Genomic DNA, 26,458 nt, shown 5'->3' with positions numbered 1-26,458 from the left:
AGCTAATATATAAGGGGATTAACTGCACATCTCCATCTAAACATATGTGGTACGTGGTGTATAAATACATATCAGAAAAACACAAATATATCACAAGTGCACTGGCGTATTTTGCTAGCGGGAAGACCTCCATCTGCTGCATTTAGCGAATACTAGAAAGATAGGCCAGTAAACAGGTAAACAGGTAAACTGGGGAGTTGAGCGACCACATTTAAGTAGAAGAGTATGCGCTATATGAATTAGTGGGAACACGGTGTATCTCACCTAGAGGGGTTCGAGAGCCGTAAGGGCTACAATAGACAGAATATAATATAGACGGTAATTCTAACGAAATACGAAAAGGCATGTTAGAACAATACATTATTTACGTAATATGATCACTCAGTGGACCATTCCGAGCGAGGAGGAGGACGTCTCTCATGTGAGGATGGTAGTTTCACCGAGATGTCCCAGTCTTCGAGCAGCTTCACTCCGGCTTCCAGTTCTGATATAATAAACGTAGAGCCGTCATAGAATACAATCAGCTTCACTGGGAAGCCCCACCTATAACGGATATCTTGGGCCCGAAGGGCGGTGGTAATCGGGGCTAGACTGCGTCTTTTAGAAAGGGTGATTGCGGAAAAGTCCGGAAACAGTTGCAAGCCTCCTAGGGTATCAGAGTTCTCTGCATCTCGAGTAGCTTGGAGAATACGTTCCTTAACGGTGAAGAAGTGCACCCGGAGTAGTGTATCTCTAGGTAAGGAGCTGGAGAGGAACCGAGGTTTAGGAAGGCGATGAATTCTGTCAATGAGCAGCTCCGCATCAGATGCTTCAGGTAGCAGTTTACGGAACAGGGCCATCGCTTATTTCGTCAGATCGGAGTTATCAACCGAATCGGGTATTCCACGTATTTTAATATTGTTCCGTCTGGAACGGTCTTCCATATCTGCCATTTTGTTTTTAACCATGTCCAACTCGTTTTGTTGTTGGTCGTGAGCTGTGATGAGCTCATTATGTGACGTCACCAATTCTTCCAGTTTACGTTCTAGAGTGTCGGTTCTATCACCAATGGCTGTCAGCTCCTCCTTAACTTCCCGTATGGCAGCTGTGAGGTCGCGAGTTAAGTCCGATTTGAAGGCCGACAGGACTTGGCAAAGGGTCTTCACGGTAAGGGGAGCGTCAGAGCTCGGGTCTACGCCCGACATTGAGAGCGAACTGGGCAGATCGGATGTGTTCGGACTTTTCGTGGAGGGGGCCGACACTCTTCGAGGCGGCGGGGACGCCTGATTCTGTTTCCGAATCGGGAGAGATACCTGAGGAGGTAGCGTGCCCTTTGCTTTTTTAGGTGCCATAGTGAGATAAAGGGAAAAAAAAAAAAAAGAATTGAGAAAAATAAATGTTCTGAGGATAATGCAGCAGCTGGGTCCCTCTAGGCTGATGTGTTATAAAGTAGACAGGATGCTGTTTTTCAGACGTATTCCCATGTTAAACGGTAAGACTCTGGGTGGAGATAGCGCATATTAGGGGTCACAACTTGCCGGGCTGTATGAGTATAGAGACGAGGGTTGCTTCAAGCTCGGTAATGATGGTAGGAAGACTCCAGGCAGGGCTGAGAGTAGTGACAGATTAGTATGGTAGGGCACAATTAAATTGCAGAGCGTATTGCAGTGGCTGCAGTTAGCAGCTTATTATATGTCTTCAATAGGTAGAGGTGATTACAGCTATACAGCATGCAGGATGTGTGGGCTCAGAGGATGTCCCAGAGCAGCTATGTAGTAGCTCTGGATTATGCTGCTTGTGATCTCAGGAGCTGTTAGGAGAAATCCAAGATGGCCGCCGCCAGAGTTATCAGGCCAGAGACTCCACTACCACTGGCTTTAACATGCACAGGGAGGGAGCTAACGTTATTTAGACGGTACCTGAGGGTCTGGGGAGGGTCTCCGCCGATCAGGCTGGGTGTTGTGAGCCCACAGGAGGTCCGCCGGGTCCCGCCGCGGCCGCGAGCGGGTTCCGGAGCTCGGCGCCGGGCTGTCCCCAAAATCGAGGCCCCGGCCTCTGGAGGATGCGTAGGCCCCGAACTCGGAGCTGCAGAGATCAGCTCTCAGCGTTACTGGAGATCACTCCGGGCAGCCCACAGCAGGCAGCAGCTCACTGGGGGGGATCAGGAGCCAGCAGAGGCTGATATAGGGAGATTTAGGATATATTAGAGCACTTATAGTTAGGAGCTCCAGCTCAACGTGACTAGTCAGGACAGCGTCCAAGCCACGCCCCCAAGGTGGGTCATTTTGAACCCCCGTTGCTACGGTCCCACTGGGGGGTAAGGAACCCCCAGAACCTGAACCCTCTGCTGCTATATTTTCCTCAAACGTGTCTGCAGCATCACCACCACGCACTGTGGGATCAGCCCCAGCTCCCTCGCCCCTTGTAGCTGACATATCTGAAAGCTCAATTCAAGGCAACCCAGTACAATATCAGCAGCACAACACCTGACAAGAACTCCCTGAGTAGTGTATTAGCACAAACAGAGAGTTCCAGAGGTATATGGTGACTAAAAATCACAGAGAAAAATACACAATAAGTATAACTGCGGATGTTTCCTCCCTTTATACTATCATTTCTCACACGGATGGTTTAGATGCTATTAAGACTATATTGACCCTGGAAAAGTTTGATACTTTACTCTCTAATTTTATTTTGGATGGAATATCATTTATTCTTACCAACAATTATTTTAATTTTGATGGTTCTTTTTACAAACAAGCAGTCGGTACCGCCATGGGCACCAGGTTCGCACCCAGTTATGCAAATTTATTCATGTCCAGATGGGAAGACACCCATGTGTGGGCAGGGCATGACTGGGGTGCGAGCCTGGTGCGGTGGTGGCGGTACATAGATGATATAATTTTCATTTGGAAGGGGGATGAGTCCACCCTACAGGAGTTTTGTCAATATCTTAATGCTAATACTCTGAACATTCACCTGTCCTTTGATATTAGTAGATCTTCCATTCACTTTCTCGATTTAAACATTGAAGTAGTTGATGGAAACCTCATCACCAGCAATTACGTTAAACCTACAGATTGTAATACGTACATACCCTTGGATAGTAATCACTTGCCTATCTGGTTGGAGAATGTACCTAAGGGTCAGTTACTTAGGTTACGTAGGAATTGTTCCAACAATACAAAATATAAGGAACAAGCTTCGGCTATGGTCACCAATTTTTCAAAAAAAGGATATGAGATTTCAAAATTAACTAAAATATCAGAGGAGGTTGGAAATACTGATAGGTCAACATTGCTTAAAACTAAAGAACATAGTAAGGATTACACCACAAATGTTAAGGTTTCTTTCCATACACAGTTTAATAAACATTAAAAATTGTGTTTGTTGCAAAGAGGCAACAAAGAGAATGGATTGCTTTTTGGAGCACTCTTTTTTAACAATTTTTATGCAAATCAATTTGATATGATTATAAGAGTTAAAACGTAACCTTTAATCAATACTCCTAGGAGTATTGATTAAAGGTTACGTTTTAACTCTTTAATCCATTCTCTTTGTTGCCTCTTTGCAACAAACACAATTTTTAATGTTCTGTATATTTTGATTGCAGGAGCACCTCCAGCACTTGTAAGGTGTAATTTAGTAAAGAAAGGTATAACTAGCTGGTTTCTTTGAATATACTATTATTATTATTGTATTTGAATCATTTAGTCTGGTGCGGGATATATAGTAGAGTGCCACAGTTTAATAAACATCATAAAAGGATAGAAGGAATAATTAAAAAGAACTGGAATATTCTGATGAAGGACGAAATCTTATGTAAAGTTTTGCCTAAAAAGCCGAAAATTACATATAGGAGGGCACCGAATATTAAAAACAGTCTCATATCCAGTGCATTACCTATGGATGGAAAGAGGTTTCTACCAAGGAATAAGGGGTTTTACCGGTGTGGAGACTGTAAACTTTGTAAAGCCTGTCCCAGCAGTGAATCTAAAGTTATAAATTTCAGCTGGGAAAAGAAGACTATCAAAATTGACGAGTTTATAACCTGTCATACAGATTATGTCATTTATGGCATAGTGTGTAAATGTAATCTACTGTATATAGGGAAAACCAAACGACAGGTGAAAATTCGTTGGGCCGAACATGTTCGAAACATCATTAATGGTAATGTTAATCATCCCTTTTCCTTGCATTTTAAAGATAAACATGAAAAATCAGTCAAGGGTTTAAAGAGTTTTTGTGCAATCAAGTGGATACAGAATAACTGGAGGACTAGGGATAGGAACAATAGGTTAGCTAAGGCGGAAATGAGGAATATCTATGAATTCAACAGCCTTAGACCGCATGGTTTAAACCATGATTTTGAAATCAGGTGGTTTCTGTAAAGGGATGATTAGGTCATTTTACTAGGGTTTATACACAAGTGTTTTTCATGCTTCACTGAAATTATGTGTTCTGAGAAATTCGTATGTAAATGTCAGTATATTTTGTAATTTGCATTTTTTAGTAACTATCATGTTGCTATATCTATTATGTTCCCTATATATAGGGGACTGAAGTATATGTTGGGTGTCCATTTAGAATGTAGGATATGGGTAATGTGTATGGTATTGGTTTTCCTCATCACATACAATGGCTCAGGACCTTCAAATTATACTACGTTTCCAGGTAGCGTTTCATTTAATGTCTGTATCAGTTAAATACGTTACTATGGAAACAGGACGCTGGTCATTAAAAATAAGTGGGTCCGTTTGTGAGAACATGATAAGTGGGTGGAAGTCACGGCGACACCATTTAGTAAAAGGGTGAAGTTGAGAACGTCCCCCACGTCCTAATCCGAGCACACGATTACAGTGAGCACAGGATGGCAGGATTATGTTTCTATTTAGCTGATGTGTCCAGGCCGCATAATTGGTTTAAACCCCGGAAGTGTTACCAAGGGAACGGTACGCACAGTGGGCAGGATGTCCCTGTGGTATATAGTTGGCTCAGGACTTTGGAATCGTACTCGTTTCCAGGGTAACGCTCTGCAGGATGTTTTTATCGGAGGCGGAGCACGGCTGACTCTTTTTTGGTTAATACGTTGCTATGTAAACGAGACGCTGGCCTTTGGAAATAGATGGGTCCGTGTGTGAGAGTCATTTTTGACGTATCACGGGGGCGGAAGTTACGGTGACACCATATTGGAAAAGGGTAAAGTTCAGAACTTTCCCTATGTCCTGTTCCGTTCATGCGATGGCAGTCAGTTCAGTGTGATGAGACGAGATTACGGGGTGTTGGTTCCCGGGACCAGGTTTGTCCCAATATATTGGGGAATGAGGTTGAGATTGCTTCTAACTTGGGATGGCGCGTCTGGGGCGTGTAATTGATTTGTACCCCGGAAGTGTTGCCAAGGGAACGGTACGCACGGCTGGCGGGATGTTACGTCAGTACTGCTAGCCATCGGATTGGTTGTACACTTAATGCGTTTCCAGGGGAACGGAACGTAGTTCAGATGTTGCCATGGAAGTGAGATGCAGGGCAGTGCTATGAAGGGGATATTTGAATGTTTTGGCGCCAAATCTGTAAAATCAGGTCCCTTGTGAATTGTAAAAGATTGTCTATTGCTAATGTCCATCATATTGGTGGCTATCTTATTGGCTGATTAAGATCAAACCTACTAAGGTCTTGCTATTTAAGGGAGGTCAGACTGGGAGTTTTCATTCAGCTGACCACACAGGAGAGGCTGCATACTGGTGGTATGTTTTATGTTTATATCTGTTTTTATGATTGTCATTATGATTATTTTTTTTGCAAATAAGGATAATGTTTTATTGGATTTTTTGTATATATTTTTTTGTATATTATAGTGAAACACACTGTTAAATCTTGACAAAGACGCCGCAGAGCGTCGAAACGCGTTGATACGATACAGTGCTATATTGATGTCCTAAACCAGTACATCCATTGAAGGGGGCATATGACATTTATGATATCCGGATCACTACATGTCAATTGATTTCCATCTCTGCCCCCCATTTGGTACGGCTGGTTGTCTATTTATGTTTTTATTCATATTTTAATAAAAGGAGGTTTTTCCGGCCCTAATTGGCTTCCCACCTTTCTTCTCTTTTCTAATTGCATACTCATCATATGAGTGGTATTTACACTGTATATACGGTGTCACAGAGAAAAACCCCACACGGAAAAGAAACCTTTATGTGCTTTCCATCCTCTATTTCCAAGTAAGCATACGTGTAAGAATCTATTACCGTATCTTCACGGCATCACTTTGGGTGACCCCATAAGAAGGTGGACGGTTCATTTCTTTTGTGGGACCATCTTCATCACTTAGTTCTCCCCAACACAGTGGAAAGAACTTTTATGCTTTACAGGATTACACTATGATAAATTCTTCTTTATTTTATGAACAAATATGACATCGCTGTAAGGATCGTTTAAAACAAAGGGACATTTGGAGCGCAGAAAGTGAGACTGTATTTTTCTGTTTTACATTGCTCTTGTAGGTGGTGACCTATTTTGTACTGTCTACTGCTGCTCCAGTTTGCAGCGCCTAGGAAGAATCTTTTCCAAAGCTTTTAGCCTGTTGGTGCCTCGGATCAAGATCCTACTCTACACCCCAATGTCATTCCCTGTGGAGACCAGTGTACCCCGCAGCAGAAATAAGATTCCTCAGTCTCCTCTGTTACCTTATCAAGGATAAGCAGAACTTCTCTGATAGCTTCTATGAGAGCCTCTATTCCCTGTGACAGAGTAGCCTCCCCCACCTCTGAGTCCACATCCCCCTCCTCCATGTCTGACCCCTCATCATCAGAGTGAGACTGCAGGATATGGGCCAAAGGATGTTTTTGCGGACAAATGGTAGGGGACTGAGACACTGGTTTGGGTACTGAGTCTCTGTTCATAAACTCAGTCATCGATTGTCTTAAGTATTGCATCTCTTTCTCATTGAGGGACAATTTAGTAAAAATATTGGAAAGCATTTCCCTAATGGAATCCAGCCAAGCTGGCTCTGCCCCGCTAGCCTGGGAGGGTGCACTGCACTGAGTACACTGCGGTGAACCCCCTGGAGAAGAGGAATACTGTGCCTTACATGAAACACACTCTTTGTCTGACATACTGTGACAGTAACCGCACACATAGACACACACACACACACACACACACACACACAGGAACAGGTTAAATGCACAATTAACCCACAAAGAGCCCTTCAAGAGAGACACAGAGATAGTCTGGAGCCAGCACACAGCGCCCTTACTGCTATTGCCAAGCTTAGCCGGGTCGCAGACTAAGTACCCAGATTGGGGACTTAGTACACTAGTAAGCACTCCCCCCTGCTATGACCCCCTGGTACCGCTGAAGTAAACTGGAGACTCTCCGGAGGAGCTGCGTGTCCCTGTCAGGTAGCGTCTGTGTCCACTGCAGAGGCAAAATGGCGCTGGTGAGCTGATGGATCCGCTCATAGTGAAGCCCTTCAATAGGATCCCTTCAATGGTGCGTGGTCTTCCCGCACTTTTTTATACTGGCTGAGGTAAGTTTAGTGCCTAAAATGGAGTCAGCCCCCTTTTTAGTATGTAATACCAGTCTGGGTACTGTGTACACATGTAGTGTACTTAGACTCAGTTCGCTCCCTCAGAAGTGGTGCGTCTGCTCTGTGTACTGAGTCTTGGAGACCCAGTTGCCCCATGTAGAAGCCGTGCATCTCCGTACCCTCATGCCGCCATAATGGCCGGCGACCCGCTAACCGGGATGCCGGCTTAGTACTCACCACTCTTCTATCTTCTGGTTATGTTAGGGGTGGCGCGTGCTGCGGGAATGTATGCTCGCCGTGGTGGGGCTTGCAAATAATTCCCTTAGGAGCTAGTGTCCTGTCAGCGGAGAAACGGGACCATTAACCCTTTAGGAAGTTGGGCCATTCTCCCCCCTAAGTCCCACGAAGCAGGCAGACTGGTGCCATCCAGTCTTGCCTGAAAATAACAAACAGATAAAATAAATGCAGAAAACTCTTCAGGAGCTTCTAGCAAGGTGACCAGCTCCTCCGGGCACATTTTCTAAACTGAGTCTGGTAGGAGGGGCATAGAGGGAGGAGCCAGCGCACACTATCAAATTCTAAAAGTGCACAAGGCTCCTATTGGACCCGTCTATACCCCATGGTACTAAATGGATTCCCAAAGACGTAAAGACGTCCCGAAGACGTAAGAGAAATATAAATTATAGTAATTCACAAGGGCAAGAATACATATAGTGCTGAAAAATTGTGAATGCCAAATTGTTTCCTCACAAATACTTAAAATGCCCACTCTAATATATACTGCAGACGCCAGGCGCATCTTATTACCATATACGATAAAAGTGCGCTGTACATCGCAAAACACTGCATCCCATAAGAGAAAACAATACACCCACACATTATCTGAGTTCCAAAGCTAACTGATGTATATATTTGTTATTAAAAGGATATGTATTCAATATATTACAATGTACCGTATACACATAATTACATGGTTACAACTCACACTGTAAGCAGTTAAAACATACAGTTACATACAGTTACATGCCAGCATACAATACCATTATCTTTAAGTTATATAAATTCGTCTTTCCATATCACTCTCTCTCTGTAAAATCATGCAGGCACTGGTCTGCCAGCAACTTCATCATCCTCTGGTACAAAACAGGAACTGGCTTCCTGTGTGATCAACAATGTGTTATCTAGTTTGGGGGTGGGAACTTACTCATTCATGATGAGTCACTAGTCTCTTTGTATATGCTAACCAGGTTCAGCCTTGAAGACATCCAAAGGGCTGGCTGAGCTTCCTGTCCACTACCTGTTTGGAATATCTATTGTTCTAATAAAAGTGATTTTAGCTTTTATACATTTAATCATAATTATTTGTTGCAATGTCCTTCAACTTAATAACAAGTATCAAATGAATCTACACATTAATCTGCTTGCTTTAATACCAAATATGACCGGTGTATCTGGTTTCATTCAAATAATACACATACATGACATTACTTCATTATATAATTTTAAATCATCATGATGTCTGGCGCTTGATATTATTATAGTTATGTACTGTATGAAATAAGTGTCAAATCCATCTCTTTGGCATGTCCGTGTAAATGCGCGTTACCATATATTGCTGTGCTCGCTGCGCGTATTTGCAAGTATAGCGACTCATAATGTGTGGTTTGTATGTTCTTCTTATGTAATATTTTTTACTTCGACAGTCCACCCTTTGGCAGCAAACAATAACTGCCATCAATTATTAACATAAGAAAAAAAAAATATTTCATACAATAATCGGTGACCTAGACACAAGTATGTATGCATTTCGCAAATCAGACACTTGACTATATTTGGGGAAGACGGGGAGGAGGACGAGACATCCTCTATATGCACTCGGCGGTCACGGGACCACTGGTTGGGTGTGGGACAACATTCAACGTATAGAGTATGCTGGGACAGTGCTTTGGCCTATAATGTCTGATTTGCGATGAACATTTCACACATACATGTACCTACGTCTTTGTACACTGATGTTTGGATTCGATTGAGGTTCTGCTGGGTAGATGAAGAAGACATAAACAAATCGTGACAGTGACATATAAAATTTTCATGATCTACATATTCCTATCATTTTCTGAACATTGTTTCCATTTCTGGAACGTATGCTAGGTCTGTTTAATCATTGAACAAGTGTTATAAGTAGTGTCCTTCCTAAATAACATAAACCTTCGGAGTTCGGGGAGAGCCACTCATAAACCTTTCTTCCACATATATTAATGAGCTCTTTATCTGCAATGTGTGAATAGCCATTGTCTGATTGTTCCTGATTACCTCTGAACTTCATAACTACTAGAACTTTGATTTTTCTCTGACTTTAACAAACTGATCGGCTAATCCTGGGATCCTATAAGGAAATCACTCCTTCCTCCAGAACCAGTTCCAGTCCCATACTCGACTCCTCATAAAAAAACCTTGCAAAAATAGAATATCCTGAAAAAAAAATTTGTCAGCAGGAAAGAGAGAAAAGAGAAATAGAACAAAACAACTCTTGTTCATACCAAATCAATTACAATGACTGGTCTTTCTGCAATCCTTTAGTACGCTCAGGTAGTGTTCAACAGTGCCGCCTCTCAGTCTTCACGGAACAGAGTCTCTGATGATACTTTTGCGATCTCACTCCATTTACGAGTTCCTTCCGGACTACCGACTTTCCTGCAATGGGAATCGTGTACCCAAGTCTCTCTCTCGGCTACTTTCACTGGGATAGTGCTGTCAACAAAACTTGGTATGGTCCTTCCCACCTGTCTATTAGGCAACCTGAGCGTAAGAACAATCACACAGTCTCTTGGTTCACAATCAAGACAGTTAGTATTTGGCATACCAGCAATCTACAGTTTCAAGTTATTTTGTCAAGTTCTCAAATGGTGGCTCATCTCAATAAGGTACTGTACTGTCACCTCATTGGTGTATTTCTAATCATTGTGCGGATCAATCATGACATGAGGTTGTCTTCCAAAAACAACCCAAAAAAGACACAAATACCAAAACAAAAACAAATTTCGAAGAGGGTGATTCGTTGAGTGAAGATCTGGGAGTGGTTCCGAAGCTACATAATACTAGTTGCAGTATCTATGATCACAATAGTACAATTTCAAGCTTTGCTCCTACTTCTAGGGGTACCATTATCTACACACAAATTTCTGCGCAATTTTTCTTTGCGGTAAACACAGCAGCATCCGTGGCGGCAGGAAATGCCTCTACCCAGTTTGAGAAAACATCAGTGCACACCAATACATAACAATAATTCCTAAAGGGTGTTAACTGTACGAAGTCGATTTGTATTTACTGAAAAGATCCGTCTGCAGGAGGGATATGGGATGGCTCTGTTGGTATTGCTTTACCAATATTCTTCCTCAAGCAAGCAAGACAGGTCATTGCTCTCTTACCTGCATGAGAATAGAATCCTGGCGCACACCAGTAGGCTCTCATCAGCCTGCACATACCCTCTTTGCCTAGATGAGTCAGACCGTGTGCCACCTCAGATCGACTTGGAAGGTATGCTCTGGGGGCTACTGGCTTACCGTGTCCACCTGTCCACAGTCCTGAGGACTCCTGGCCATACCCCTTTGTCCTCCAGACTGCCTTTTCCTGTAGGGAACACAAATTTTTGTATCTTAATTTAACTATCGTGTGTTTGCAATGTAGAGTACCATGAGCATAACTCAAAAAGAAAAAAAGAAAAAGAAAAAAAAGAAACATCTCTAGAGGAGAGAAAGAAGAAGAAAATGAAAAAGAAAATGTCAGGTTTGCCATTCACCAACAGGCATATCAGTGTCTATACAAAATTTCCCTTCACCAGTATTCCCATTCTCCACCCTTTGTGCATGACAAGGCACACTGCAGTAATACTGGTGTTATCGTGCTGTTGAGATATACTGGGTTTGGGCAGAATTCTGAAGGACCTAGGCATGTGGAGTTTGAACTGTAATTGGGTCCATGTATTGTACCACCCTGTGTGAACGCAAAAGATGAAGAGGAAAACTGTAGAGAAACAGAATAGAGGTTGGTGACAGATGAGTTTGCAGAGGTGAAGATTTTATAAAAATGTGACAACTGGATTGGGCACTACGGGGAAGTGATTCTCTACTTGGTTTACTCCCATTAAAAAAATTTCTGTGTTTGTCGTATCGCTATTGGGACTATCCCAGCCATCAATCCAGTGTCCTGTCCATCCTAAGTTCATAGGGAACCCGATATCTGTGAGATAATTTCCTCTACCTGTGATGGACATGCATCTAGAACAGTAGAATGCGACATTAGTCTTCGAGGGTGTCTAACATACTTTGTACTTCCTGAGCGGGAGCACAGTATATGTATATCATATCTACTAAAATTAAGTTAATCAGGGGCCACTTCTGCTAGGAAAAAGAAGCAAAAGTTTACCCCAGCAAGTTTTGTCAAAGGGTAATGTTGCATTTATTTTGTTCTTCCCATTAGCCGAATGTGTTTTCTATATGGCTTATGATTCCTTACTATATGTCTCTTGGTCCTGTCTATGTGTTTAATAATGTGGCTTGTGTTTTCTGTCTAGGGGATCAATATGGACTATGTGTCCTACTACTCCTACAATCTCTGGCAAAATGCCCTTCCTTCCTACAAGTGTAACATATTATTGACCATTAGGGATCTGGGGTTTGGACTGATGGGTCTTTCCTGTATGTGCCAGTATACTTACCGTCCTCAACCTCTCCACCTGTTGTTCTCTGCGCCTAGCACTATTCTTGTGATGTTCATTAGCACACTATCTAAGATTAGCTACTGTGACCCCTTTCCAATTTTGCAAAGAAGTCTCCACCCTGACACTCAATGCCTTATTGAGCCCGTCCATTTGCACAGAGACAGCCACCTCCCATTTGCCGAATTAGTGTTTACCAGTGGTCTTATCCAGATGGAGCGTTTTCTATTACTGCAAGAGACAAAAAAAAAAGTTTAACAAGCTTCTAGGTCATGCAAAGTATTCATTCAATCCTTCTCATCCCGTATTAAGGGTCTGTACATGGTCCAACAAACATTTCCGAGCTCATCTTGACTAGGGGCATTACTAGGAATGAATACTACTTATATGGTAACTGAAGGAAATACCCGGGGGTTACCGTGTCTCTGTCCGCTTTCCTACTGGCAAATACTAATGTGCGGACAGGATTTTTTCTCCATTTCTGATGTTACTTTCTTGATTTTTTTTGTTTTACCATATATGTACACGAATGATACCATACTTACCTGTTCCACTGGTTTCAGCCACTTCCCCCACAGGCTACTGCTCTTCTTTTACCAGTTGGATACTCCTCTGGGTACATGAGAAATGGCTGAAAACAATCAGGTCACCTTCTCCTCCTAAATAAAACTTCAACATTCATTAGTACATATATAGGTTACAGTCATATTTTTCCTATTTTTATTATTTTCTATAGTTTGTATGCTGGGCGTAACTGCTTCCACATCTACATATGGCGGTGTACTTGCATGCTCTTTTTTTTCCTACTTGTTTATTGTTGCTACAAGTTCAAACAGTTCTTATATTTCCATTCTTGTCTTATATGACTTTGGTTAGACATACCACCTGCAATACCTTAGGATCAAACTCACCAACCCCTCTTGCTGCCACAGGTTTAAACAATTTGTATGTCTGACCCTTTGTTTTCAGGATTTTATCAGACATATTCTTATCCTTAAGTTCTGCAATACCTCTGGTTCAAAGCTGCCCACCCTAGGGAATGGTACCCTATCTTTGTCAGTCATATATACCCATTCAGACAAAAAGTCTTCAGCGTGTGGGCCATATTTCCGACACATAACAAACCTCGCTGAACCCTTGGGCCGCGGCTCTTCAACCTGAACCATGGCTACCACAAGTCCACTGCTTGTGCAATTGGATCCCATCGCGGACTTTTTCCTTTTACGCAATCTCCAATGTACGACACGGATAGACGGTGAAAGTTCTCAGAGTGCTTTCACCCACTCCTTCTCCGCTGAGTACCACAACTCACTTCAATAGTGAACACCGCGTACCCAGTGAGGCCCTATTGGTTTCTATTTACTGGAAGTGTTAGGAGTGACTTACCTTTTCCAGTAAATATCTGCCGCTGGAGATTTTCCTGAGAGAGACCAGCGAAAACTCCCTATACACTTATACACAAATCACGCTTGCGTATGCTCTATACAGCGCTAATGATACCGCGATTCTACGCAAAAAGCTCGTAAAAAGGGTATCAAGTTGCGCTATCGCACCCACAAACGCGCGGTCCAATCGCACAGCGTATAGGTACTTGTTACCTATCTGCCGTACAACCACGGGTCAATGTACAAACTGTGACCCTCAGCTCGGAGCGTAACAAAAAACCATTTTACTTCAATACTACACAATGCACAATTCCCTATTACGCTCCTCTGCAAATCTCCTCACGATCTGCGTATTAAACCTTATACTAACTTGAGTCAGCCGCCTCACGCCACCAAGCCTCCACTTACTTGATGTACCACACTACGGGATCCCGAATTCCCTGGGTTCAATATCCACTCACTCCTACGTTCGCTCACTCAAATACACTTTGATTTTCTGTACAAAAAATTTCAATTCATTCAGATAGGCAGCTTTACCCCACAGAGGCAATACAGTTTAAACAAAAGTTTTATACTAATCTGCTTTAGAAACCGGGTAGTTTTGTGCTATTGTAATAAATGTCTACTATCCCACCTTTGAACTAAACGACACTATTGTATATTTTGTACTTAGCGCCCGCACTCTTACGCACTTTGCGTAAACACGCGACCGTGCGTGTCTCTTACGCTGCGTGCGCAGTCCTGTACTTTGTCCGAGACACGTGTACAAAACCCTGCATCCGCAATAAAATAAATCACACAGCTCTATAAATGTGAACAATACTAATTAATATTGCCCACTAGACACAACTTGTTCTGTATAAACTTTTATGCAGACCTGCGTTTGTGTCTTTACACTTACTTCCTTAAAATACTGTTATTTCAAATTTACCTATATAGCATCGAATGTATCCTATTTCACACAGATCTATAATGACTCTAGCAATAATCAATAATTTAAATGATATGATTGATTGGATAGCTATCTTGCAGAACATACACTGATATAAATATACACATAATTATAATAATATTATATATATATGTATCATTCACTAGCCTTCTATGTGACTCATTTACCCATTCAGTGCTTCTAATTTGCATATCAAAGCTATTTGGTTTTCACTGCTAAGAAAAAACATTTATACGGGTTAATTTGCATTTCAGTGGCTATCCTCCCTGTAAGCAGATTCTACAAGTCTTGGAAGGAAAAAAAACAAAACCAACTCTTTCTTTCCTTTTTCTATCTGTGTGCAACCCCCTCACTTGATGTATAGTAATTATGCACAGACAAGAAGGACAGGAAAAAAAAAAACTTATCTCACCATTTACTCTCACTAGGCCCAACTGAAACTATTTGTTATTGACTATGGCATGGGTTAAATAAATGCATTGGTAACTCATAAATTGTGCTTGATGTGACCAAGGAAACTGATTATTGTGAGCAGACTGAAAATCAGTTATTTAGAAAATGACCTTCCTAAAATGGCCACTGCTCCTCCCCCTTCCACATCCATGAGGTTTACACAAAATGTTGGCCAGGCCATGTGGTTAGTCCAAAATGGAGGACAGACCATGGGGTATATTTACTAAGCTCCCAATTTTGACCGATTTGGTGTTTTTTTGTCAAAGTGTCATCTCGGGAATTTACTAAACTCAAATCTCGGCAGTGATGAGGGCATTCGTATTTTTTTTAGAAGTCAAAGAAAAAAAAATACGAATGAATACACCATCGGTCAAATACGCCTGTTATTTGATAGAACTCGTCATTTACTAAAATTTGTATTTCACAAACACTGCCAGCAATAGCCAAACACTGCCGTGAATAAATACAAATCGTAAAAAAAAAAGCAGTTTTAAAATAGACCTGCTTTTTTTTACCGTGTTCTGATAGATCCGTGAGATCCGTGCATGTTTATCAGTGGTAAGGGGTGGGAAAGTGTTAATTTAAAAAAAAAATGCGTGGGGTCCCCTCTCCTAAGCAAAACCAGCCTCGGGCTCTTTGAGCCGGTCCTGGTTGACAAAATATGGGGAAAAAAAATAACAGGGGTTCCCCCATATTTCATCAACCAGCACCGGGCTCTGCGCCTGGTCCCAAAAATACGGGGGACAAAAAGCGTAGGGGTCCCCCGTATTTTTAAAACCAGCACCGAGCTCCACTAGCCAGGTACATAATGCCACAGCCGGGGGACACTTTTATTGTGGTCCCGGCGGCCCTGGCATTACATACCCAACTAGTCACCCCTGGCAGGGGTACCCTGGAGGAGTGGGAACCCCTTAAATCAAGGGGTCCCCCCCTCCAGCCACCCAAGGGCCAGGGGTGAAGCCCGAGGCTGTCCCCCCCATCCAAGGGCGGCGGATGGGGGGCTGATAGCCTTTTGAAACAAATGTGAATATTGTTTTTAGTAGCAGTACTACAAGTCCCAGCAAGCCCCCCTCGCATGCTGGTACTTGGAGAACCACAAGTCCCAGCATGCGGTGGAAAACCGGGCCCGCTGGTACCTGTAGTACTACTACTAAAAAAATACCCCCAAAAAAACAGGACACACACACCGTGACAGTATAAGTTTATTACATACATGCACACCTCCAAACATACATACTTACCTATGTTCACACAAGGCTCGGTCCTCTTCTCCATGTAGAATCCTCGGGGTACCTGTGAAAAAATTGTACTCACATAATCCAGTGTTGCTTGTGTTCTTTGAATAATCCACGTACTTGGCAAAACAAAAAAATGGAAACCCGACCACGCACTGAAAGGGGTCCCATGTTTACACATGGGACCCCTTTCCCCGACTGCCAGGACCCCCCCTGACTCCTGTCAAAGAGGGTCCCTTCAGCCAATCAGGGAGCGCCACGTCGTGGCACTCTCCTGATTGGCTGTGTGCTCCTGTAGTGTCTGTGAGGCTGCAGACGGCAGAGATACAATGTTGCGCCTATGCGCTCCATTGTATCCAATGGTGGGAACATTGCGGTCAGCGGTTGACCGAAAGTAACCTCACCGCTGACCGCAAAGTTCCCACCATTGGATACAATGGAGCGCATAGGCGCAACATTGTATCTCTGCCGTCTGCAGCCTCACAGGAGCACACAGCCAATCAGGAGAGTGCCACGACATGGCGCTCCCTGATTGGCTGAAGGGACCCTCTTTGACAGGAGTCAGGGGGGGTCCTGGCAGTCTGGGAAAGGGGTCTCATGTGTAAACATGGGACCTCTTTCAGTGCGTGGTCAGGTTTCCGTTTTTTTGTTTTGCCAAGTATGTGGATTATTCAAAGAACACAAGCAACACTGGATTATGTGAGTACAATTTTTTCACAGGTACCCCGAGGATTCTACATGGAGAAGAGGACCGAGCCTTGTGTGAACATAGGTAAGTATGTATGTTTGGAGGTGTGCATGTATGTAATAAACTTATACTGTCACGGTGTGTGTGTCCTGTTTTTTTGGGGGTATTTTTTTTGTAGTAGTACTACAGGTACCAGCGGGCCCGGTTTTCCACTGCATGCTGGTACTTGTGGTTCTCCAAATACCAGCATGCGGGGGAGGATTGCTGGGACTTGTAGTACTGCTACTAACAACAATATTCACATTTGTTTCAAAAGGCTCTCAGCCAACCATCCGCCGCCCTTGGGTGGCTGGAGGGGGGGGGACCCCTTGATTTAAGGGGTTCCCACTCCTCCAGGGTACCCCGGCCAGGGGTGACTAGTTGGGTATGTAATGCCAGGGCAGCCGGGACCACAATAAAAGTGTCCCCCGGCTGTGGCATTATGCACCTGGCTAGTGGAGCCCGGTGCTGGTTTTAAAAATACGGGGGACCCCTACACTTTTTGTCCCCCGTATTTTTGGAACCAGGCGCAGAGCCCGGTGCTGGCTGATGAAATATGGGGGAACCCCTGTCATTTTCCCCCCCATATTTTGTCAACCAGGACCGGCTCAAAGAGCCCGAGGCTGGTTTTGCTTAGGAGGGGGGGGGGGGGGGAACCCACGCATTTTTTTTTAGGCTTTTTCTCATTTTTTTCTATTTTTTATGAAAGGTGCACAATGAAGCCCTGCACGGATCTCACAGATCCGGACGAGATTCATTGTGTTAATGTCGGCAGTGTTTTACTATTCACTCCCGTAAAACACTGCCAAAAAATACGAATGACATCGACATCGGAAAACACGAAAATGCAGAATACGACAGCTTAGTAAATGTCGTAATAAATTCAAAAAGTTGCAAATTTACACATTCGATGTCATTCGTGTTTGAACTTTAACCTCATTCAGAAAAATACGAATTTTAGTAAATATACCCCCATGCGGCTTCCTTTGTCACAAAGAAATCACACATTATACAAGCACCAGAAGTTATTTTAGGCCTGAGTTAAAAAAAAACTATATCAAGGCTATGCAGCAACTTTTAAATGTACTTTTAAACCTACTTAACAGATAAACAATCCAATCTGAATCAAATACAATATGACTTATTTGAACTTTGTTTTGCAACAATAAAAATACATTTTAGCATCTTAAATATTATGAGAAAGCATTGTCCCTTGAAATTTCATATCATTGGCTTACTGATAACACAACAATACACGTGGATGTTATTCATCAGCATCGCGATGCGTCCATCGGAGCCGGTCGATCACAGCCGCGTTTGTAATGTACAGTGCATCATTAAGACCCTGATATCGCGGACCAGCCCCCATCTGTGAATGCCAAATTGTTTCCTCACAAATATTTAAAATGCCCACTCTAATATATACTGCAGACGCCAGGTGCATCCTTTTACCATATATGATAAAAGTGCGCTGTACATCGCAAAACACTGCATCCCATAAGAGAAAACAATACACCCACACATTATCGGAGTTCCAAAGCTCATTGATGTATATATTTGTTATTAAAAGGATATGTATTCAATATATTACAATGTACCATATACACATAATTACATGGTTACAACTCACACAGTAAGTAGTTAAAACATACAGTTACATGCCAGCATACAATACCATTATCTTTATGTTATATAAATTCGTCTTTCCATATCACTCTCTCTCTCTCTGTAAAATCATGCAGACACTGGTCTGCCAGCAACTCCATCATCCTCTGGTACAAAACAGGAACTGGCTTCCTGTGTGATCAGCAATATGTTATCTAGTTTGGGGGAGGGAACTTACTCATTCATGATGAGTCACTAGTCTCTTTGTATATGCTAATCAGGTTCAGCCTTGAAGACATCCAAAGGGCTGGCTGAGCTTCCTGTCCACTACCTGTTTGGAATATCTATTGTTCTAATAAAAGTGATTTTAGCTTTTATACATTTAATCATAATTATTTGTTGCAATGTCCTACAACTTAATAACAAGTATCAAATGAATCTACACATTAATCTGCTTGCGTTAATACCAAATATGACAGGTGTATCTGGTTTCGTTCAAATAATACACATACATGACATTACTTCATTATATAATTTTAAATCATCATGATGTCTGGCGCTTGATATTATTATAGTTATGTACTGCATGAAATAAGTGTCGAATCCATCTCTGTGGCATGTCCATGTAAATGCGTGTTACCATATATTACTGTGCTCGCTGCGCGTATTTGCAAGTATAGCTACTCATAAAGTGTGTAGTTTGTATGTTCTTTTTATGTAATATTTTTGACTTCAACAAAATTCATCCACAGATCTGGAAAAAAATAATAATAATGCTTCTAGAAACAACTTTCTGATGACACTGGGGCAACAGTGAAACAGGTCAATTGAATGTTTTCTGCTTACAATAACAACTGTGTCACAAAACTCAAAGCCACTGTTTCTTAGGAAACAGCACTTTTATAATTTAACTAAGGAGGATGCCGAGCAGAATGGACGTAATGGTTAACTGTCATGACAGCGCTTTGTGTCCATTTACTAGAGATGCTATGGTCTTTACCCCTATCGTTTTCTCCTCTGTCTACCAGCTCCTTCAGAGAGTGCATTCACTCAATCTCTTTCTGGAATTTTCCTAGGGGCAGGTGGATAGCTTTATTTGACAAATAAAGGAACATTTATGTGACCACCGGCGCTAAAGTTAACCTGGTTACTGTATCTGATCTTGTCTATCTGTTAACAGCTATTGCCTGTACTACTATTTACCAATTTGTGCCTATGACCTGACCTTTGCCTGTAGTACGGTTTACAAATCCATAATATTTCTATTGCCACTTTTAGTTCCTCAGTTGAGTATATTAATATATGTTGATTTTTCATTTGCTATACTGTTTTGTGTTTTTACAGTTTGAGTAATAAATTCCATTTTACTACAGTATCTTCATGATCTACTGTGTCAGGAAATATTACTAGTCTTTTTGCATTTCTTGGGCTCGCTAAATACTTATTTTTGTGAAACAATTGCATAATTACATAAAAAAAGTCTGTTCAGGATTATAAAACAGTAAACTATATAAACTTGAAACAAATTAAACTACATAATGATTACAATCTACTGAAGCTACATTAAACATGCACAACCAGTTTCTGCAACTCGCTGCTCTGTATTTATATTTTTATATTCTTATTTTTGATTCAGTGGGTAGTTAACTGCCATGTGGGTATTTAGACAAATAGTAATCCTTTACGTAGAGGACACTTTAATATTATATAAAAACTAACGTCATAGTTAAATCAACATGGAATAACTCACTACAAATTCATGTTTATGACCTTAAACCTAATGTTCTATCCTGACTATACAAGTACATTCATCAATACAAAATATGTAGCAGATGTTTTGCAAAGAAAGGCCAATATAGAGAACCTGAAAAAAACTCATTTATCATAGAGTCACATCCTACAGAAATGACCTTGAAATCCACCTAAAGCAATGACAAATTTTTCATTGTACTTTAAAAAAAAAAAAATTAAACTCAAAGGGGAATTGTCGTAGGAAATTTAAAGTAAGAAGTTCAATTTGTGAAAAAAATAATTTCCTCAATTTATGTATGTTCACAGAATTTTAGTAATATATTTCTACTGTTTTGGCCTTGTTTGTATAATTGTCTGGAAAACATTCTGTTGAATCCCCCTCCAAAAGGTCAGTAGGTGTCAGTCCCTGTAATATTACAGAACATAACCCAGGCTTTATTAGGCATAGCGCTGTACTGTTTCTTGGAACATACGTAGGTTACCTGTTCATTTGAATCGTCTGGTAGTGAATTTTTCTTGGTGGCCTCCTGTAGATCGGAGGCCTGTTGAATATATGTTTTCCCAGCTAGAATTTGATCTTCCAGCAGCATTACATCTTCAGGTGACACAGGCCACCCCAGCCTATCTAACGCTTGCATCAGGGCTTCTTTATACTCCATGTATGATACTGGAACATCACTGTCAAACCTTCAACAATAAGTATGTAAATGTTACTCTTTGTGTATAAAGACATCTAGGTTTCTATCCTTTGTAATATTCTATAATTCAGGGACAGATAAACAAAAATAACATTAAATTAAATTACCATAATCATCTCAAATATAGTGTGCCAGGGGTAACAGAAACACCTTACAATATTCGTCTATTACAATATTCTATATATACACACGTGTGTGTGTGTGTGTGTGTGTGTGTGTGTGTGTGTGTGTGTGTGTGTGTGTGTGTGTGTAAGACACACACAATCTTGCATGAGTATATGAGCACACTTTTCTTAATATAAATACATTTGTTTATTAAAACATCAGAAAATGTTTTATATTTCATGTTTCCTAATGGCGTTTCAGTCAGGTGTGACTTTCTTCAGGAACAGCTGGAAAACATTTTCTTCTTTAGGATAGTTGAGTGAAAGCTATATGATGCTAAAAGCTGTTGACATCAGTGTCTAACATTGAGAGCTCCTTTTTCTTATATTGACAATTTGCTGATCTTTGATGCGCACATATATGTCCAAGAACTGGATTTTATGTAGACTACTGGCCTGATTCATTAGTAAAGCAAAAAAAAAAAAAAAAACAAGCAACTAGGCAAACACATATTGCACTGCAGGGGGTTGATTTACTAAAGTCCCGATTTTGTCCGAGTTTTTTCTTTTTTTTCAAAGTGTCAACACAGGAATTTACTAAGCACAAATCTCAGCAGTGTTGGGGCTATTCGTAATGGTTTTCACGGCAGAGGGCAGAAATACGAATGAATAGACCATCGGCTATTTGTTCATACAACACCGTGATTTACTATTCATTTATATTTTGGTGTTTGTCAGTGAATGTTCAATTGTAGTCGTATTTTTTTGCAAATCGTAAAAAAAAGCAGCAAAAAAATAGACCTGCTTTTTCCTGGCGTGTTTGGATAATCATGCACGGATTAGTGAGATCCGTGCATGCTTATCTGTGGGAAAGAATCAAAGAAAAAAATTGCGTGGGGTCCCCACTCCTAAGCATAACCAGCCTCGGGCTCTTTGAGCTGGTCCTGATTGTAAAAATACAAGGGGAAAAATGATTGGGGTCCCCTCATATTTATACAACCAGCACCGGGCTCTGCATCCGTGGTTAGGAGGATCCAATTCTGAATCCCGAACCTGCGGCCCTATAGTAGGTGAGAAGTCACCAGAGGAATGAGATTCTGGCTTTCGGTGACAGACGTATCCTCTGGTGCATGTGAAGATGAGATCCCGACCATTTGTCCAGGAGATCCAGTTGGAAAGACCATGCGTGAAATCTTCCGTACTGAAGAGCCTCGTTGCAACCATCTTCCCCAGAAGGCGAATGCACTGATGAACCGATACCTCGGCTGGCTTCAGGACATCCCGGACCATTGTTTGTATCACCAACGCTTTCTCCTCTGGCAGAAACACCCTCTGTACTTCCGTGTCAAGGATCATCCCCAGAAATGACAGTCTCCTTGTCGGCTCCAAATGCGACTTTGGAAGATTCAGGATCTTTCCATAATCCCGGAGTAGTTGAGTTGAGAGAGCAATGCTCTGTAACAGCTTCTCTCTAGAAGACGCTTTTATCAGCAGATCGTCCAGATAAGGAATTATGTTCACACCCTGCTTGCGGAGGAGTAGCATCATCTCCGCCATAACCTTGGTGAACACCGTCGGTGCCGTGGAGAGGCCAAACAGCAGTGCCTGGAACTGATAGTGACAGTCCAGCAGCGCAAATCTTAGATAAGCCTGGTGAGGCGGCCAGATCGGAATGTGAAGGTACGCATCCTTGATATCAAGGGATACCAGAAATTCCCCCTCCTCCAGACCTGAGATCACCGCTCTCAGAGACTCCATCTTGAATTTGAATTCCCTTAAATAAGGTGTCAATGACTTTAGGTTCAATATTGGCCTGACCGAACCATCCGGTTTCGGTACCACAAACAGGTTTGAGTAATAACCCTTGTTTGTTAGGTGAGGTGGAACTGGAACAATGACATTTGACCTTAGCAATTTTTTAATGGCTTCCTGTAGGATAGCACTTTCTGTCAGCAAAGCTGGTAAGCCTGATTTGAAGAATTTGTGAGGTGGGAGTTCTTGAAACTCCACTCTGTACCCCTGGGTAACAATTTCTTGTATCCAGGGGTCTAGGCATGATGACGCCCAAACATGAGTGAAATTTCTGAGTCTTGCTCCCACCTGCCCAATCTCCATGCTGGGAGGTCCACCGTCATGCCGAGGACTTTGAGGAAGCAGAACCAGGTTTCTGTTCCTGGAAACCTGTTGGAGCAGGTTTTCTGGATTTCCCCTGACCTCCTCAAAAGAAAGTGGAAGGGGGTTTGGACTTTTTAACTTTCGCGGTCCAAAACGACTGCATAGTAGATGTAGGATAAGATTTCCTAGTCGGCGTTGTTGCCGAGGGAAGGAAGGTTGACTTACCAGCAGTTGCCGTGGAGATCCACGCATCTAATGTTTCCCCAAACAGAGCATGACCTGTGAATGGCAGGTTCTCCACAATCTTCTTGGATTCCGCATCCGCAGACCAGTGGCGCAGCCAGTGTCCCCTGCGTGCTGAGACAGCCATGGAAGAAGCCCTCGCATTAGGATGGCCAAGGTCCTTCATGGCCTCCACCATGAAACCTGCAGAATCCTGTATGTGACGTAAAAACAATTAAATGTCACTTCTATCCATAGAATCCAATTCCTCTAGTAATGTGACTGACCACTTTACTATGGCTTTAGAAATCCAAGCACAGGCAATAGTGGGCCTTAAAGCTACGCCAGTAGCTGTGTATAGTGATTTGAGCGTAGTCTCAATCTTACGGTCAGCCGGCTCTTTTAAAGCGGTGGACCCAGGACAGGTAAAACCACCTTTTTTGATCATCTAGATACAGAAGCGTCTACTACCGGCGGGATTTCCCACTTTTTCCTGTCCTCTTCAGGGAAAGGAAAAGCAATGAGAACCCTGTTTGGGATCTGGAATTTTTTCTCTGGGCTTTCCCAGGACTTTTCAAACAATGCGTTTAGTTCCTTAGACGCAGGGAACGTAAGGGAGCATTTCTTAGTGTCAGTAAAGTAAGCCTCCTCTACTTGCTCAGGTACCTTATCAGTAATGTGTAAAATGTCCCTAATAGCCTTAATCATGAGTTGCACCCCCTTAGCAAGGGATGCATCACCCCCCTGCATATCCCCATCACCGTCCCCTGTATCAGAGTCGGTATCTGTGTCAACTTGCATTATCTGGACAAGAGCACGCTTTTTAGGGTATACCAGTGGGGTCTTAGATGAGGTAGTGGGAGCTGAATACGACAAAAACCTCAACAGACTTTTTTAAACCCTGAGTTTCAGTCTCATTTTGAGCTATCCAAGAGGAAATCTGGGATATCATTCCCCTAATAGAATCCAACCATGGGGGTTCGAATTCAGAAGGCTGAGACAATATATTACAGTCCTGAGTACATGGAATATACTCTTCAGGAGTAGATACACACTCTGCAGCACAAGATACAGAGTTCCTAGACATGTTTATGTGAGCTATACAAACACACACACACACACACACACACACACACACACACACAAAAATGCAGACACAGTTTCCCCCAGAGTACCTTTAGAGAGACACAGAGTATATGGAGCCAGCCACACAGCACCCCAGTAGGCAGTTAATACACTAAACTGCCGGCGCTGACTGAATAACCTTTATAGATTAGACAGTGATAATTACACTCTCCCCCCCTGTCTATAACACCCTGGTTCCGCAGAGGTATGCTGGAGTTATGTGGAGGGCAGCGCTCCCTGTCAGCGTCTCTTCTGTGTGATCAGCAGGAAGAAAATGGCGCTGGTGAGTGCTGGATACGCTCTGAGAAGCCCGCCCCCTGTAATGGCGCATCTTCCCGCTTTCACTGATTATACTGGCCTGTGGTGATTTGGCTGCTAACAGTGGGATTAGCCCCTGTTAGCATATGTGACCAGTGTAGAGTATTTGCGCTAGCCCAGGGCGCCCTTCACAGCGCCGCACACCAAGCACTACTGAGCCCTCCAGAGCGCAGCCTGTCAGAGCTGCGCTCCTACCCTTGTGCCACTATTCTCGACGGCAACCCGCTTACCGGGTTGCCGGCATCATACTCACCACTCTTCTGTCTTCTTGCTCTGTTAGGGGGTGACGGCCGTGCTGCGGGTGTGAGCGGTCGCCTTGTGGGCTTCCGATCAACACCCTCAGGAGCTCAGTGCCCTGTCAGTGGAGATAGAGAACCAATTACTTCTAGAGTTGGTTACTACTCCCCCCCCTAAGTCCCACAAAGCAGGGAGGCTGTTGCCAGCAGCCTGCCTGTACCTAACACTCTTAAAAAACAATAAAACTAGAAAAACTCCTAGGAGCTCTCCTAGCTGTGACCGGCTCCACCGGGCACATTTTCTAAACGGAGTCTGGTAGGAGGGGCATAGAGGGAGGAGCCAGCCCACACTATTAAACTTTTAAAGTGCCCATGGCTCCAAAGGGACCCGTATATGCCCCATGGTACTAATGTGGACCCCAGCATCCTCTAGGACGCAAGAGAAACACATTTATACAGGTCCCTGCAGCCATGGCATTATCAACTCAACTAGCCAGCCCGGGCCAGGGTGCACTGGGGGAACCTCAACCTATCCAAGGCCCCCAAGGTCCAGGGATGAAGCCTGGGGCTATGCTCAGCCTTCTTGGGCTGTGAATGCATAGTTCATAGTACATTGTATAAAAATAATAACTAAATATTGTCTTTTGCAGTGGAACTACAGTCCCTAGTAAGCCTTCCCTGCATGCTGGTACTTGGAAAACCACAAGTGCCAGCATTTGGGGCATTAAAGGGCCTGCTGGTACCAGTAGTTCTATTGTAAAAGGAATATTACAATAAAGACACCACTCACACAGCGTGAAAGTATAACTTTATTAAAGCATACTTACACACACACACTCGCATATAGTTACCTACCGTACCACATAGCACTTCGGTGCTCTTGTCCAAGGAGACCAAAGGCAAGGACATCTAAGGTAGTATTCTCTGAAATATTACCCATGAAACACGCTAGTCCAGGGAGGCAGAGGGAGATTAGGGAGGTAAATTTGTGTCTTAGAGACTAGTGTAGGAAAGAGGGGTTTGTGTTCCTGGAACACTGTTAGGTTCCTGGTGCTCAGAACAAGGGAGATGTTCATGAAGTGAGTCCAGAGCACCAGGACGTAACGCTGGGAAAGGGGAATGGAAAGGGAATAGCCCCTGGCGCCCTAACTCTGTTGTCTCACCCGTGCTGTCAGAAATCCCTTGCGAGACTATGGTTTCTTGAGCCCTTGGCAGCCGCGTTTGAAGGGCGGATTATGTCTGCCCAATTCCGATGCCCCCCGGTCTTAGTGAGAGACAAAGGGAAATCCAAGACA

The 26,458-nt window shown here is 42.8% G+C and overlaps 1 protein-coding gene across 4 annotated transcripts in view; it reads right to left on the bottom strand.

Moving 5' to 3' along the window:
* Window positions 1-26,458, bottom strand: part of VWA3B (von Willebrand factor A domain containing 3B) — a 340,688-nt gene that overhangs the window by 89,066 nt on the left and 225,164 nt on the right. For all 4 annotated transcript variants that reach the window (XM_063953326.1, XM_063953327.1, XM_063953324.1 and 1 more), the window contains exon 22: window positions 20,828-21,032. In XM_063953326.1, the coding sequence (XP_063809396.1) occupies window positions 20,828-21,032 (205 nt within the window). The remainder of the gene's footprint in view (window positions 1-20,827; window positions 21,033-26,458) is intronic.

Source organism: Pseudophryne corroboree, chromosome 2 (assembly GCF_028390025.1).
Source record: "Pseudophryne corroboree isolate aPseCor3 chromosome 2, aPseCor3.hap2, whole genome shotgun sequence".
NCBI classification, from domain to species: Eukaryota; Metazoa; Chordata; class Amphibia; order Anura; family Myobatrachidae; genus Pseudophryne; species Pseudophryne corroboree.
This window is presented reverse-complemented; position numbering and strand designations above follow the sequence as displayed.